Genomic DNA, 17,551 nt, shown 5'->3' on the forward strand with positions numbered 1-17,551 from the left:
AAACTTCCTAAATCCACTAAGCCAATCATCATTTACTTCTCAAAAGAGATACTATCCAAAACTTTCTTCATTTTACTAGTATTTCCCTTCTTTAACAAATCTTAGGATAATGCATCCTGTACGTTTACTATTTGTGTGTATAAAACAGGACTTACAATAAACTTTAAGCAATGCATCTTTGTAATGGTAGCATGGCTTAAAATCTATCTGAGATGATGTTAGCACACCTACATTAAAAAGTTTTAATGTCTCAGGGCATCTGGGTGGCTCAGTCCATTAAGCATCCAACTCTTGGTTTCGGCTCAGGTCATGATCTCAGGGTGGTAGGATTGAGCCCTGTGTCTGGTCTACACTCAGCATAGAGTCTGCTTGAGTTTCTCTCTCTCTCCCTCTACCCCTCTCCACTGGTGCATTCTGTCTCTCTCTCTCTCTCTCTCTCTCTCTCTCAAATGAATGAATCATTAAAAAAAAAAAAGTTTTAATGTCTCAAAACAATGTGTTCACTATCCACTGCCTTTGTGATCTTGTAGACACTGGTTATGTCAAGCCTCTAGCACATATCCTGCCTTTCCCAACTGAAGAGTCAGTCTAAGGAAAGTGCCAGAGTCTGGAGACTTTCCTTTAGAATTCATGTAGGGAAAGCACAGCTGACAAAGTTCAAAAGGTCGTGATCTTGAATGACCGTGCTTTGGGGGGGCACATTCTTCCAGGAGACTCAAGGTTCCTTTTGAGACTGTCCATTAGTTTTGTCAAGAGAGCAGTCAGTGCCTAACCCAGGCTTTGGGGTGTCTCAGAGTGCTAACTCCCAAACCCCGAGCTGCTCCTAGAGTCAGAAGGATCGGAGGTCTTTTGTGTTTCTTTCCTGCTTCATTTCTTCTTCTCTGTGTCCATGAACAGCTGCCGTGGCCCCACACATTCTTCAGACGTCCCCCTCAGTTCCCCAGCTCGCGCTGTGTTTCCTTGCTGCGGTGTTTCTCAAGGAGCTACTTGTTTTAGCACAGAGATGCGTATCTCCTGGGTAAAGTGCAAACAGAAATGGACTTTAGTAGGAGGAAGCAAGGGAAAGACGTGAGTTGGAGGGGAAGGGGGAACAGAAATCAGAGGCAGCTTGAGTTAGGCGAAGGGACCAGGGAGTCAGAAAGTCTCCTGGGCTCTGCCACCATGAGCAGGACTCACTATTGTACAAGTTTCGGCTTTTCCATGCCTACAATTAAGCACTGAGCTAAGTGACCTGCAGGGCCTGATCTCTCTCTAAACAGTTCTTATTCCAACATGGCATTCAAGCAAAATAGGTAAAAGTTCCTGTTGCTTGAGTGGGGGGAGGTAGGAAGGAGCAATGAAGACAGCAACTAAAGCATCCTTAATAATATTCCAAATCAGTACAACATATTTTTGCTTGTGCAAATGAGAAAAGTTCTAAAAGAATTCTGGAATTAAAGGTGGCTGTTTCCAATTTTCAAATAATTAAGCCTTTTGACATTGAATTTTAAAGAGCTCTAACATGCTCATCTTTGTTTCTCTCTCTCTCTCCCCCTCTCTCCTTTTCCACTTATCACCCTCTCCCCCCCACCCCCCAGGCTTACGAGCGGCCACAGAAACATTCAAATCTCCACTATGACCCAGGCCTCCCACAGGACGTCACCAGTGACACCTTAAAACCAAAGCACCAGCAAAAAAGCAGCAGCCAGAACCACATGGACTGGTCCACCAACTCTGACAGTGGACCTGCCACTCAGAATTGTTTCATCAGTCCGGAGTCTGGCAGAGAAACTGCAAGCACCAGCAAGATCCCTGCTCTTGAGCCCATGGCTTCCTTTGCAAAGGCCCAGGGTAAGAAAGGCAGTGCAGGGAGCACATGGAGTCAGTTGTCCAACAGCAGCAAAGATCTGCTCTTGGGAGGTGTGGTCCCATCCCCGGGCAGCCACAGCTCACCAGCTGCACCTAGCAGCTCTGCAGAGTGCAACGGGCTTCAACCTTTGGTAGATCAAGATGGAGGAGTTGCAAAGGAGCCCCCAGAACCACCTACTCTAGGCAGCAAGAAAAAGTCCAGTAAAAAAGATGTGATAAGTCAGACCATATCAAATCCAGACCTGGACTGGGTCAAGAATGCTCAGAAAGCATTTGACAATACAGAAGGGAAAAGGGAAGGCTACCCCACAGATAACGCCCAAGAGGCATCACCAGCCAGGCAGGGTGTGAGTTCTATCAGTAATCCCGAAAATGACTCGAGTCATGTCCGGATTACTATCCCTATCAAAGCACCCTGTCTAGATCCAACCAGCCATAAGAGGAAAAAGAGACAGTCCATCAAAGCAGTGGTGGAAAAGATCATGCCAGAGAAAGCCCTGGCTTCTGGAATCACTATGAGCAGTGAAGTGGTTAACAGGATACTTTCCAACACTGAGGGAAACAAGAAAGATCCCCGTGTCCCTAAGTTGAGTAAAATGATGGAGAGCGAGTCCCCCTCAGTTGGCCTTGAAACAGGTGGAAATGCCGAGAAAGTCATTCCTGGAGGTGTGTCTAAGCAGAGGAAGCCACCCATGATCATGACGCCTCCGACATGCACGGATCACTCTCCCTCGAGAAAGCTGCCGGAAATCCAGCATCCCAAATTTGCCGCAAAACGGAGGTGGACATGCAGCAAACCAAAGCCCACCAGTATGCTTCGGGAGGCAGTCATGGCCACCTCTGATAAACTGATGGTGGAACCGCCATCTGCCTACCCCATCACCCCATCCAGCCCTCTGTACACCAACACAGACAGTCTTACTGTGATCACACCGGTCAAGAAGAAGCGGGGGCGGCCAAAGAAGCAGCCCCTGCTCACGGTTGAGACGATTCACGAGGGGACTTCCACCAGTCCTGTCAGCCCCATCAGCCGGGAGTTCCCTGGCACGAAGAAAAGAAAGAGGCGACGCAGCCTAGCCAAGTTGGCCCAACTAGTGCCGGGAGAGGACAAACCTATGAGCGAGATGAAATTTCACAAAAAAGTTGGAAAGCTTGGGGTGTTGGATAAGAAGACCATCAAAACCATCAATAAGATGAAAACACTCAAGAGGAAAAATATCTTGAACCAGATCTTGTCCTGCTCCAGCAGCATTGCCCTGAAGGCTAAAGCTCCCCCTGAGACCAGCCCTGGGGCAGCGGCAATTGAGAGCAAGTTGGGCAAGCAGATTAATGTCAGCAAGAGGGGAACCATCTACATTGGCAAGAAGCGGGGTAGGAAGCCGAGAGCAGAGCTGCCACCCCCATCCGAGGAACCCAAAACAGCCATCAAGCACCCCAGGCCTGTCCCTGGCCAGCCGGATGTCCCAGCCGTGCCTTCCAACTTTCAGTCTCTCGTGGCATCTTCACCAGCAGCCATGCACCCACTTGCCACACAGTTAGGTGGGTCCAATGGCAACCTGAGCCCCGCCAGCACTGAAACCAACTTTTCCGAGTTGAAAACTATGCCAAATCTCCAGCCCATCAGTGCTCTTCCAACCAAAACCCAGAAGGGAATCCATGGTGGAGCCTGGAAGCTGTCTCCGCCCAGGCTGATGGCCAACTCACCCTCCCACCTTTGTGAGATTGGGTCACTCAAGGAAATCACGCTGTCCCCTGTGAGTGAGTCGCACAGTGAGGAGACGATCCCGAGTGACAGTGGCATCGGGACAGACAACAACAGCACGTCTGACCAAGCGGAGAAGAGTTCAGAATCCCGACGGAGGTACTCTTTTGATTTCTGCTCCCTGGACAACCCGGAGACCCTTCCGTCTGACACCAGCACAAAGACCCGGCACGGCCACCGGCAGAAGCATCTCATGGTGGACAACTTCCTGGCCCACGAGAGCCTCAAGAAGCCAAAGCACAAGAGGAAACGGAAAAGCCTGCAAAATCGTGATGATCTCCAGTTTCTGGCAGACCTGGAAGAGCTCATCACCAAGTTCCAGGTGTTCAGGATCTCCCACCGGAGTTACACCTTCTACCACGAGAATCCGTATCCCAGCATTTTTCGGATTAATTTTGATCACTATTACCCGGTGCCATATATCCAGTATGACCCGTTGCTCTATCTTCGCAGGACTTCAGACTTGAAGTCAAAGAAGAAGCGTGGTAGGCCTGCAAAAACCAATGACACCATGACAAAGGTGCCTTTTTTACAAGGGTTCAGCTACCCTATTCCCAGTGGAAGTTACTATGCACCCTATGGAATGCCTTACACATCAATGCCTATGATGAACCTTGGTTATTACAGTCAGTACCCAGCTCCCTTGTACCTGTCGCACACACTAGGAGCGGCATCCCCATTCATGAGGCCAACGGTGCCACCACCTCAGTTCCACACAAGCTCCCACGTGAAGATGTCTGGTACGGCTAAGCATAAAGCAAAGCATGGGGTCCACCTGCAGGGACCTGTCGCCATGGGCCTCGGTGACATACAGCCATCCCTGAATCCTCCCAAGGCAGGCAGTACCAGTCTGTCCGGCAGTCGGCTCCACAAGAGAAAACACAAACACAAGCATAAGCACAAGGAAGACCGGATCCTAGGGACCCATGACAACCTGAGTGGTCTCTTCGCAGGCAAAGCCACAGGCTTCTCCAGCCACATCCTGAGCGAGCGGCTGAGTAGTGCAGACAAGGAGCTCCCGTTAGTGAGCGAGAAGAATAAGCATAAAGAGAAGCAGAAGCACCAGCATAGTGAAGCCGGCCACAAAGCCTCTAAGAACAACTTCGAGGTGGACACCCTGTCTACACTGTCACTTTCTGATGCCCAGCATTGGACACAGGCCAAGGACAAAGGTGACTTGAGCAGTGAGCCTGCAGACTCGTGCACAAAAAGGTACTCTGGCAGTGGTGGGGATGGTGGCAGCACCAGACCGGAGAGCCTGGATGTGTTCAGTGACATGAACCCTTCGAATGACAAGTGGGACAGTGACATGAGCGGGAGTAAAAGGAGGAGCTACGAAGGCTTTGGGACATACAGGGAAAAGGACATTCAGGCCTTCAAGATGAACCGCAAGGAGAGAAGTTCTTACGACTCCTCCCTGTCTCCAGGTAAGGCCTCATTTCTCTCCAAACTCAGGCTGTCTTATTATTTAATTGCTGGGCTCTCTGCTCCAGTTGTCTGCCGTCATTGGCACATTACATTCACTAGTTTGAAAAGAGGTAGGAACTGAATGAAAATGGGCAATCTCGCACACTGGATACATATTTTTTATTTGGTATTTACTGTCTTTCCTCTCTGAGTCATCACCTCGGCACTGTGGGCCCAGAGACAACCCCAGTAGCTACCTAGACTACAACCACACCCACTGTGTTTATGCTTTTTATTAAAGGTGCTAACCTTAGGCCCTCATCCCATCTGATGGTGCAGTTTGCTAGTTGGAAAGAAACCTCTGAAACTCGCTAAAAAATGCCAACAAGATCCCAAGAATGTCAAAACTGGATGGGAGTGACACCTCATTTATCTGGCATGCCACCTCCAGAAGTCACACACCCTAGGTGAGGCATCTATAACAGAGCCATTGGAAGCTACTGACCAGTGACTCCTCAAGTGTACCTAATGAGGGAGCCATTGCTCCAGGCTATATTGTCCTCTTATTGTCCTTGGGCATTTGACCCCCAAAGTGAAACCCTGGCTCATCATTTCCCCGCATCAAGGGGAGGGAGCCTGGCAGAAAGGTGTTGCAAGCCTCCTGCCCCCATGGGACCTTAGTGCTGTGTCTCTTGGCATGTCCACTGGGAATGCGACTTTGCCCGCTAATCTCTAAACTTGAAGTACTGGTTGCTACTAGAAAGAGCTTATTCCTTGTCAGTTGCTGGTGGAATTTCCTTGCTAACTTTCCCACCCACACAGACCTTCCTTGCCACAGAACTTGACACTTGTGCGTAAGTATCCCTTTGTCCCTGTCCACACGTAAGTGGTAAGAATCTTTTGGAACAGAACAGTTGTCAAGGAGGAAAAAAATAGAAGTTCCTTTCCTAGGAGCTGCAAAAGCTAAAAGGGTTTCTCCTGCTTCCCCTACCCCCAGATAATACAAAGCACTCTGGACATAGCCTGGTTTTGAAAGACGAATCATCCCTGTTTCAGGTTTGGGTATAGGGTTTCTCCTCTGTTTGTGATGTGTACCCCTTACTTGTCCTCTTCCTTCCCGGGGAATCCGTTATTAGTGAGGGTGAGGGCAGTCTATTCATGAGGAATTAGAGTCATTTCTCTAGGCCAGCAGACTTCAGAAGAAATATGGTTATGAGTTAGAAACCACTTAAGGATTGCCCCCGAATTGCCACTAGCTTTGAGTTGCTATAGTGGTAGATATTCTCCTTGGTTAATGAAGAGACCAATTAGCAGTCATGTTTCCTGCCAAAGGTGATAAATGGCCCACACTTCATGTTTGCCCAAAGAGGATGTTTTCATTGGGGTTTCTCTGTTCCTTATAATCAGACTTTGTTGAAGGTACTTGTTTTTTATGCAAAGCTCAAATTAAGCCACTTGGATAGGAGTTGCTAGATAAAACTTTTACATGAGAAAAACTACTGCTTTCTCTTCCAGTATGGTAACATTGATCCACAGGTCCAAAACCAGCCATGGACAAGAGTGTCTTCTTACATTTTGTATTTTCTTTTTTGCTAACTAATGCAAAAAAAAAAAAAAAAAGAAAGAAAAGAAAAGAAAAGAAAGAAAAAGAAAGAAAAAAAGAAAAGAAAAAAAAAAGTGATGATGACATGTTATTGCTAAGAACCTACCAGCAGGGATCCTAATTTAACAGACCTGAGAAGTGAGATCTCAGAAGCCAAAATCTCTTTCCATTATTGCTCATTAGGTTTCTCAGCAGTCTTAGCAAGATTTTTCTCTGGGTGGACTGGATCGCATAGTGCTGGTTGACTTCATGAAGGTTCCCAGCTGGAGATCCATCTCTGATCCCTGTGCGTGTTTCTGAAGGTGCCCACCCTCTGGCCAAACAGCTCTCTTGGGGTTGGCACTCACATAGTGGCCACTACTTTCGTCATAATTCCCTTTCCTCCCCCCATCTTTTCATCCATTCTTCATCCAGCCACATCAGGTGGAAAGAAACAGGCTTCATAACAGTGTCATAAAGGAACTGGATTCAACCTAAAAATTGGGTATGTGGGCCCAACTCTGTTATGTGTGCCCTTAGGCATGGCATTCTGTTTCTTCGGGGTGCTGTCTGCCATCTGTAACTGACAGGATAGAGCCAGACCTCTTTCATATAGCGTCTTTCAGTTCCAAACCATTTCACATGCATTTCCTCATAACACCATGCAATCTTAGGAGAGAGGTATTTTCATTCCTATTTTACACACAGGACACTGAGGCTCAGAGATCAAGTGACCTGCTCAGGTTTAGAAAGCCATTACTTATGATTTTAATAAGCCCAGGGCTTTCGCCACTGCACTGCAGCTTGACCACATGCCACCCAGTAGCTAAGGGCCAGGTCTAGAACACACAGGTCTGGTTCTCAGCTCAGTACTCATATTTTCCACCATAGCTCTTCCTCTCGGATGCACATCCATTGTCCCATTACATGCCTTTCCCTAAGGCATCTCCACAGCGATGACGTGATGATTGCAGAGAGAGTAATTAAGGAAAGACGACATCCCTTTATTCAATTTCCAACCATTGTAAAAGGACCCCCTTATGGCCCAGCCTTTCCTAGCCATCCCCCTGGAAACATCTACAGGGACAGGCTTCCATCTGTGTTTTTACTGCAGTGCAGTTCTCAGAGTTATTTTCACTACTGCTTTGTGCCTATCTCTGTGTTACGTAAGTTTATTTGTTCTTCAACATTTTAGTGAATCATAATCGTTGGTGGTTTCTATGTCTATATGACTTATGTCTGTTGTCCCTGCACATCTTGTTGAATATCTTACTGGAGCAGATCAGAATCTTGATCACTCCCCTCCCTTCCAAGCTTTGGCCTCTTCTTGCCTATACTCTAAATGCCCCCCCTATTTCTGAACCCCCAAAGCATCAGGGGAGAAAACCTATCTTTAGTAGCACTTGTGCTTCAATATCAGAGTTTGTCAAGTCTCCCTGAAGAGTGTTCACACCTTAATATGACACACTCCAAAGTGCACCAAATCCCATTCAAAGGTGGGAGGCAAGTGGAGTGAGGTTACCGGAGACCTTCCAGAGACTTTACCTGAGTCAAGTTGTCTCTTCTATGGCTAATGCTGAGGGTCCTGCTCAAAGAAAAGCATTAGTATTTCTCACAACTTCTCTCCCTCCACCTCTTCCTTCTCACTCTGGATTCACTCCCTTTGCATCTCAATGTCCTATTTCACATGAGCTAATCTTCTCTGAAATAGATATGGCATATGTAAAGATGTCATCCCTTAGCCCATTGAGGACCAGATTTAGGAGCTAAGTCAGGGGAAGACTGAGCATTCCCTGAGATAAGAGCTGATAGAAGTCATTACCATTATGGAGACAGAAATTAGAGATTTCATTTAGCTGCACGCTCCATTTCCTCTTCCTGCTTGGAAAACCCATTCTCCAACCCACCAGCCCCACAGATGGATGCAGTGTCTTGTTAGCCCCCTTATAACACACCTAGAGCTTAGAAGTCACAAAGACTCTTTGCCATTTTTCTGTGTTTTAGTCCTTCTGCTTTGTTTGTTTGTTTCAGAAGACAGTGGTTCTTTTGACCTATTTTCTAAATGGATACCATCTGCTAAATCTCCACTTATAAAAATGCTGCCTGGGACCAATTAATGGATAAGTAATGGGAAGGTGCCATCTACAGTCTCCCAAAGTTGGAAGAAGCCTGATGGGCCCTCACGTGTGCCTCTCTCCTTCCAGACATCACCATCTTTTGTGTACTGACATGCTGCAGATTCCCAGAAGAGCAAACCTGTCCAAGTTTGACAATACATAGTCAGAATGATGCCATATGGTCCCAAAGCCAGCTTCTCCTTAGGTGTAGAAGGGGTTTCTAGTGTGAGTGATATTTTTCCTATTGACCACTTAGGAATAATTTTTGCATACTTTGACCTAATATTATGCCAGAAACTTTAGACATCTTGACCACTGCTATCCAGAGTCCCATCAGATATTGGAGAAACAGTAAAAAGTCAATTTACCTATGTAACCTCTTAGTCCGATTCCATTATTAGTCAAGGTGGCCATCCAGAGCCCCCAGATGTCAGGTACTCTCTTCATGATGAATGGATTTTGAGAATGAATCCTTAGCTCACCTCTCAGATATCAGAATCCTGCTATGTAGTTGCTGGATTCCCTTGAGCCTAGGTGACTCTACCTTTCCCTGTGGCTTCTGTCTTGCCTTTTGCCAGCTCCTTTTATCAGCACCATGGGGCATTTGGGGAGGCAGTCTCTGTTGTCATTCATGGGCAGGAAATGGTTGACCAAGACAAAAATAATACAAAACTCTTCTCCAAGCAGGCATCCAGATGAGGGAATTAACCACATAGATGAAATGATGTGAAAACTATACAAAAGAACCATGTGTGGGGAGCATTTTCTACAAATGGAATAGAAGGAGGAAGAGGACTTATGGGAGGAGAAAGTTAAGGGCAGGAAAAAAGGAAGAGTGAAAAGTAAAAAGCTGATGAAGTGTAATCTGTTTAATCTTAATCCAAGTTGAATTCTGGGTCATCCTGTGGGAGGAAATGAAAGATAAAATAGCTAATGGCTGCTGTGTGGTTTAACAGGATTATGAGCACCTGGCCCAGTCTTGTCTCCTATACTAACTAGCTGAAAGACCTCTTCATCTTTTTCACTCTTTGTTTTCCCAGGTGAGACTGTGGTAAGAAAAGTTCTGATCAGACCTGACAGTCTCAGATTCTAAAAGTCTCAAATGTATACAATGCCATTTGAGTGCAAACACATGCACACCATGCACAGATTGGGCAGTTCGGAAGAAAATGATCAAGTTATTGGCCAAGTTGGCCAATTAATTAGCTGTGCAATAAAATTTCAAAACAGATCCCTCTGGTTCGTGTATTAAATTATGTGACTCACCCCATTCATCTTTGGCTCCAGCTACTTCCTCCAGCCATTTGATCTTACCATTCAAAAAAAGTGGCATTCTCCATACCTGACCCCCATCAGCAAATTAGCTCACTCCTTGTGTATGTTGAAGCCATAGCTATCACCTTAGAAAAAAGGTTCGAGCGCTCGTGCGACCAATTGCATGGGAACAGACACGGCAGGCTTGCATTTATGTTTAGACTCTGAAGTAAAAGAATCTTAACAATGTAATATAAACACCTCATTTTGCTGATGAGCACGCTGAGGCTTATGAAGGTCAAGTGACTCACCCGATGATACATATCTAATTGGTAGAAGAGCTCAAACCTGGAAGCATAACATCAGGGAGAGGGGAAGGCAGAGACAGAATAAAAGGGGGGGGGGGAATAACTAGAAAGGTGAGTTGTGGGAGAGATGTTAAGCTATATGTTTTCTTTTGCTGTGAGCTGTTGTAAAAGGTAAGCATCTATTTGACAATAATTTGGTTTCCAGGCTGCCTCTGGGGACCCATGTTTGGGACTGGAAACAATCTTTGTGGGCTCTGATGGAAGTCATTTTTTTCCTTTTCTGTCTTAACAATTGCACATACTTATTTTATCGGGCCTCCCAAGGTTCTTCCTAAGGTTTTCTCTTGGAAACCAGGAATTAATCAAATTAAATGTTGTGACCCATAACTTTCTGGCAATGAAAGAAAAAAAATCTTAGACTCCCAGCATCTCTTTTTCCACATTAAAATCAGAAATCAAGCCATTCTGCCTTTGGAGCAAGAAGTCCCCAAGCCATTTATCTTCCTACAGTTGGCAAACGTTCCACTGTCCTGTTGGAAGTTTTTATTTATACCTTTGTGGCTTTAGGGAATTATGCAGATTCAGGTGTAGGTGCAGAGAACTTACAGTTTCGACAGACTTGGCTTTGATACAACATAGAGCATTTTCTGGCTAGAGAAATCAATAAAGCACTCTCCAAAGACTAGCATGTCACTGGGCAGAGATGAGGATGGTGGTGCCTTTGGAAGAACCCTCCAGAAACCCATCTCTTTCACTCTATAAATGAACAAGTGATGAGACTGAATACTTGCTAGGACTGTAGCATAGGCTCGTGCCAATATAATATTTAGTGCAAACTGGCTGAAGTCAAGGGGAGGGAGTGATAAAGACAAGGGAAAATGTAAAAAAGATTTCTTTGGTGACTGATAAACACACACACACACACACACACACACACAGCCTGGTACAGTCCTGGGGGAAGATTTCAGGGATTAGTAACTGGATGTTTTTGCCCTCAAAGAGATTATAATCCAGAAGTCTTTCCTTTTAAAGCAGAGGAGGAAACCAGATGATAAGGGCCATCAGAAAGCCATAGAAGTGCCAGAGCTGCCAAGATGAGAGTAAGCCACCTCTATGTTTTCAGTGGGTGTAGAGAAGCAGAATCAGGACATGCTTCTTTGCAGTAGTTGCCATTCAAGATGGATCTTGAAGGATGGAAGAGGCTTTTGGGGAATGGAGATGGTAGGGAGATTAAGGGAGGCAGGGTGGGGGGACAAACGCAATGTAGAAAGGAAACCGGGTAAACAAGGTATCTAGGTAGAAGGAGCCAAGAAATATTTGAGAAATGGTATTTTTTCCAGTCTTGAGGTTAGGATCTGCAGTTGGGGATCATGACAGGTAAGGTCAGAAGACAGTGTTGTCCTCATGAATTAGAGGGTTTTTCCACATACCATGAGATTGTGCTTAATGAAGTAGGCAGTGGGGAGTCATTTTTTAAATAGGCAAAAGTCATGAAATGACAAAATTATACTTTTTCTTTCTTGACCACTCCCTTCCCCTGTAGTCTGCATTGGGTGAACTTGCTCCATCTTTGCACTCATATGATATTGTAACTATCCATTTCTGGTTTGGGTTGTACCCACCACCCAGCCTTTCCTTCCCCATCCTGGCACCCACAATATAAGTATAATAAAGAGATCATTACTCAGGTACTCGAGTGAAAAATAGTAATGAGTCATTCTTGATTCATCTCTTTCCCTCTCTAGCTCAAGTCAAAGATGATTCCAATATGGTGGCCCCAGATAACTGTAGCATATGAACAGAATTACAGAAATCAGAGAAAGAGTCTGGTTGGTGTGTAAGGAAATGAATTGTGAAGACAGCAGTTGACAGTGCCATACAGAGCAAGAGAAAATTATAGGGAATAAAGAAAAGAGGGGCCAACCTCAAAGAGAGGAGCAGAATAAGAGGGGATCAGGAAAGACACAGAGAAGGAATGTTGGAAAATGTTGGAGAAAAGCCAAGGAGTCAAGGAAAAATGAATTTTAAGAATGGGGTGGCCCTCAGGACCAGAAGCTGCAGAGAGTTCATGGGAGATGAGAATATGTATGAACATACTGGTGGCCCCAAGGCAACAAAAAAACTAAATATTATGTATTTAATGCCTCATATGGTTAAGCCTTGGTGGACTGTGTGCCAAATCCAGATGAGAAGGAGTTAAAGAACAAACATGTAATGAGAGAATGAGGCTCCAGGTGCATAAAATGAAACTTTGCTGTGATTCCAGCCATGCTCTGGCCTCTGAGGACATCTTATGTCTTAAGTCAGCCCTTGGTGGGAGGTGATGTAGCCAATCTTAATACATCTTAAGTCTAATATTCCCCAATTCTGGGAGCATTAAAACAATACCTGAACCTTTTATATTGTGACTCTGCCTTCTGTGAAGTCCATGTATAGAAAAAAAAGAGGTTATAGTATTTGAAAAGAGGTGAGAGAGTCTAGACCAGCTCCCCATTTTCCTGCTTCACAGACACACAGGCACTTAATTTTTTATCATGGTAATAGCTATTTGAAAACTTCCAAAACTCCTCCCTATGGTACATAGGGTGCTTGTTGGCTCTGCTCCTAAGAATGTGTGAAAGAACAGTCCTGGTTATCACAAGTTCTGATGAAAGCATCTTTTATTGAACATTTACTATGTGCAAAGTATTATAGACTAAAGCCCAACTGTTACTTTTCCAGAAGTCTTCACTACTTTGTGAAATGAAGTATATATGCTGATTCATAAAGAGCCTCTATTCTCAAAAATTATTGTGAGCACTTTAGTTACTTAGCATATATCACAGGGCCAGGGACAGTCAGAGAGACCAGAAGAAAAGAAAAAGCAAGGAAGGGCTCCTACTTCAAGTTCCTTATCCTATACTGAAAAGAGGCTAATTTAGCATACACAAAACAACCAGGGAATAAATGCAGACCCAATTTAATCCATGCCAACCCAGCAGCCAAAAATGGGGGCCATAGGTATCCAGGATCAGGAAAGATAATAGTGTTCAAAAGACAAAATCCTGGAGCTGAACCTCAGAGAGTGGCAGTGTAGTGGATGAGTGTGGCCCCAGGTGGATGAAAATGTGCAGATGGGCATATGTGGGTGCTTCTCAAAGGCACCTGGCTTATGGGTGAAGTTAGCAGTTGGGTGGGGAAGGGTTTTTAAGAGGTACAGATGTCATACAGAGAATATGGAACTGTGTCCTAGAGGAAGGGGGGACACACTGACATGGAGGGGTGCTGGGTGTGAAGGGTGTTGAGCTTGGTGCTAGGTGCCTGGTGAAATGATGAAGTACCAGGAAACATGACTATCATCAGAGACCCATGTAATGCTATCAGGAGATAATAGATGGTTATATACTCATATGCAAAGCAGTTAGAATAGTGAGAGTCCGTACATTTAATCACCAGAAATAAAAACCCATTCTATAGGAAGAGAGGATCCATAAAATAACTTTCAGAGTAATAAGTTGCATGTTGTAAAAGCAAGTGGCTATTGATGTTTGCCCTATTATATAAGGATTCAGAGCAAGTCGGGGGCATTAAGAGGGGATCAGTAGGGTAGAGGGAGCACATCCCTCATGCAGCTTCTGCTGTGGTTTTCACGTTCTTCTGTGAAGGGGCTGGGGAGACCTGGAAGGTGGGCAGTGAGTCCATGCAGAGATGGGGCTCCCCTCGTTGATGGAGGATCTAAGGACACAGAGAGATGAAAAGCTTTCCCTGAGGCTGCATCTCCATCATCCTTATATCTGAACAGGGTGCTATGCTCTTCAAAGTGCATTTCCTTACTTTTATTTGATCTTCAGAATCCACTGAGGTTTGCAGATAGATGTTGCTCTCCCACTTGACAGGCAAGGAAATCAAAACCCAGAGGGTTAAAGTCTTTGTCCAAAGTCACCGAGCCAGTTTTGCACAGAGAAAGTACTGGGTTCCTGGTTTCCAGATATTTTTCTCATCAACTCCCTTTTTCCACTAGATTTTCTATGTCTTTGACAAGGTCAATAATATGACTCAGCTTCTAAGTTATCCTTAAAGAACCCTTGCCAGTGGATTAAATAGTGGAGCCCAGAATAAAGCACTAGCAACTTGGGGTTGGCTAAAATTCATTTTTTTATATAGAAGGAGCTCTTTGGAGCCAGGATCAGCCAAGCCCAGGGTGTGAGGTTGATTCTGTGTGCAGAGTCTGGGCAATAGATTCCCCAGATGGAGCAGGGATACCCTGAAAATCACAAAGGACACACAAAGGAGGAATAAGAATATTCTTACACTAAATCACAAAACACCAAAACTAATATTAAAACTTTGTTGTTCTAAAGAAAAGTTTTACACAGTTGGAGGGACTTTATACATCTCCTAGTAAACATACAGAAACTTTTTCTGGAGAGTAATATATGCTGAAAATGAAAACAGAGTGGGAACAGGTCATTAAGGAACCCATGAGTTTGGGGCTATATCTCAAAAGTTTGGGAAGTTGTTAGACAAAAGACCTCATCCCCTCTCAAACGTCCATGAGAACTTGGGACATGGGCTGGAAGAACCATTGTTCTAAATCACTTTGTGATTATATTCCAAGTAAGACCAGGAGGCCACCAGGATTCTCTTATAGGATATACCTTTTATACTGTAATATTTTTATTTCATTTATTTACTGTAATTACACAATTAAAAAAGTATCAAGTGGCTAAAATGTGTAAGACATACTACGGGGTGATATTATGACTTAAAGTATATAGGGGCACCTTGTCCTTCAGGGGAGGTGTTTTGGTCCTAGAAATCTGTGTTCTACGTCTTCTATGACATTATGAACCCCTTTCATGCTAGATACTATTTGTCTCTTCGATGTCCCGACAACAGTAATAAAAATGGATTCCCCACGCATAACATAAAGCAAATGAGCATTTTGAAAAACATTTATTATTTCTTTTATTAAATAAAAACAGGTATCTGCTAGTGTAGAAAACTTGGAAAATTTAGGAAACCATGTATAAGTAAAAACAAAGTCACCCATAGTCCCACTAAATAACCATTATACTAATGTAGACTGACTTTCTGCCCTCCTCCCCAACCCTCCTTAGGAGAAGCTACAGAAAGCCAACCCATGCTTCTTTCCCCCATTTTCCCTCCTCTCTCTGCTCTCCCCACCATCACTTTGATTGCCTGATCTTTTCAACTTCCCCTCAAGTACCTTCCCAGAATTGACCACAATAACTTTTCCTTCTACATTCTGTGGTGTCATTGCCTTAAGAGGGGATTATGTTTTTGTTTTTTTTTTTTTTTAAGAAATGCAGCAGCAATTGGGCATGAACACCATCCAGATTTCCACACTGTCCTATTTAAGATCTCCACAAGAATCCAAGTGCCAGGACAACAACCGGGAAGGGGACAAATTAGTCACGGCTGAAATTGGTTGCCAAAATGTTTTCCCAAGAATCGCTGAGTGTTGAGTGTTTCTTCTCAGATCAGAATCTGACAAGGTGGGTGGAGAGGGGAGGGGATGCAATAAGTTGTCCAGAGCTTGAGATCCACAGCTCCACACCACAATGGGGGAATGCAACCAGTCAGTGTGGGTTACAAATGCCACACACACTTTACAGGCAGCCACACACAGAGTAAGTCTAGTTACAGTGCTCCAATTGGTCAGTGTTATTGTCACTCATACTGAGAATATTTAAGGGGAAGGAGACAGCTATTAATTATAGGTTTAGAACATAAAGGATTACCTCGTACTTGCTTATTTTCCTTCCTGGCATACCTATGGATATTCCTAAGGTGAGAGTTGCTGTAAAGCCAATAGTTGCCATTGCAAAAAGCAGCTCTCCTCTTTTTTTTTTCTTTGATTCTTCCTCAACCAGGAAGTCAGAGTCTACTGTGCTGTGAGCTGGGTATCAGGCAAGAGAGAAGACAAAATCTTCCAGGAGACTTCTTAAGTCCTGCTGGATACTGCAAATAAAATTCTATTTTATCAAATAAAATAGCTGAAAAATCTTTCCTCATTGGCTTTTCCAAGATTATTTTTCTAGTTCCAGTTGGTATTAATTATCATGGAGTAAAATCTGTCCTGGCAGTCTTAGAGAGGAGAATCTTGTTCCTGGGTTTCTTCTCCTGTTACTGGTGAGGACTCTGAGCCATGACTCCTTTCAGGAAGTCTACCAGCACAGCACGTCAGAGCCACCTGCATAGGGAAGTTCCTCAGACCCCAGAAATACTTCCTTCATGTGGGCTTACTTTCCATTAGGCCATAGTTGCACCATCTTGGTCCCTAGCAAGGGGACCTCTACTTTGTTTTTCATTTCGTTGATCCTTTTGGCAATAATCAACCCAGAGCAAAACTCTAATTGCATCTATCTTCCCCTTACGGCTCTAACTAAATAAATATATTAATTATTGAAATAGAAAAAGAAGAATGGAGTAGTTTTTCATGAACTACCTAGGAAGGAAGCCATAGGTAAATGAATAATGATGTCAGATGTAGAAATATAAATTCCTATTGCAGGAAATCCAAAATTCTTTATCTGGCTTCAAAGAGCCTACATTACCTACCGTCACTGCCTCACCTTGTCTCCTGATCATTTTCAGCTTATTCCCTTGCTGTGAGTTCTCCTAAATCTCATTCTTATCCTACAGAAAACACCATAATTAGCCCTTCATCTGAGTCTTTAACCACCACATTGCCTCTTTCACACAGAACATCCTCTTCTTTTCCATCTGGCTTCCAATCTTACCTAGTCATTTTCTTAGCCTTTCTGGCATCTCTCTAATATAACCGTAAAGTCTTTGCTTTATTTCACTCATTTATATATAGCCTTGAATTATTTACCTTTATTTTAAGTAAGGATGTCTTGACTCACTGAAATGAAATTTAAGTCATGGGGGGATCAGGATCGCACCATCCTCTGTTCGTAGCTTACACGACATTAAGATCTTACTAAGGGATCAATTGGCCAGGTTGATCTTGCAGACCACCACAGGTTCTTGGCATACACTTTGAGAAGCACCAGCTCAAGAATAAATTCAACAGCTTCTAAGGCAGCCTAGTAGAGCCAAAAGACAAAAAATAAAAAACTCGGGAGTTAATGGCTCTCAGATGTAAATTTGGATGCTAAATCCCCCACTTACTGGTAGTGTGACCTTGGGCAATTTAGCCTTTTTGATCCTCCTTTTGTCATCTGAAAAATGAGGCTATTAATACCTACCTGGCAGAGTTTTATGAGAGTCAAATAAAAGCAGAATATACACAGGAGCATCCAGC

General features: G+C 44.2%; 1 protein-coding gene across 1 annotated transcript in view; it reads left to right on the forward strand.

The window, feature by feature from the left end:
* SETBP1 (SET binding protein 1) overlaps positions 1-17,551 on the forward strand; it is a 357,184-nt gene that overhangs the window by 253,466 nt on the left and 86,167 nt on the right. The window contains exon 4 of the mRNA XM_072732276.1: positions 1,578-5,037. Coding sequence (XP_072588377.1) covers positions 1,578-5,037 — 3,460 coding nt within the window. The remainder of the gene's footprint in view (positions 1-1,577; positions 5,038-17,551) is intronic.

The sequence above is a fragment of the Vulpes vulpes genome, chromosome 13, assembly GCF_048418805.1.
Source record: "Vulpes vulpes isolate BD-2025 chromosome 13, VulVul3, whole genome shotgun sequence".
Classification (NCBI taxonomy): Eukaryota; Metazoa; Chordata; class Mammalia; order Carnivora; family Canidae; genus Vulpes; species Vulpes vulpes.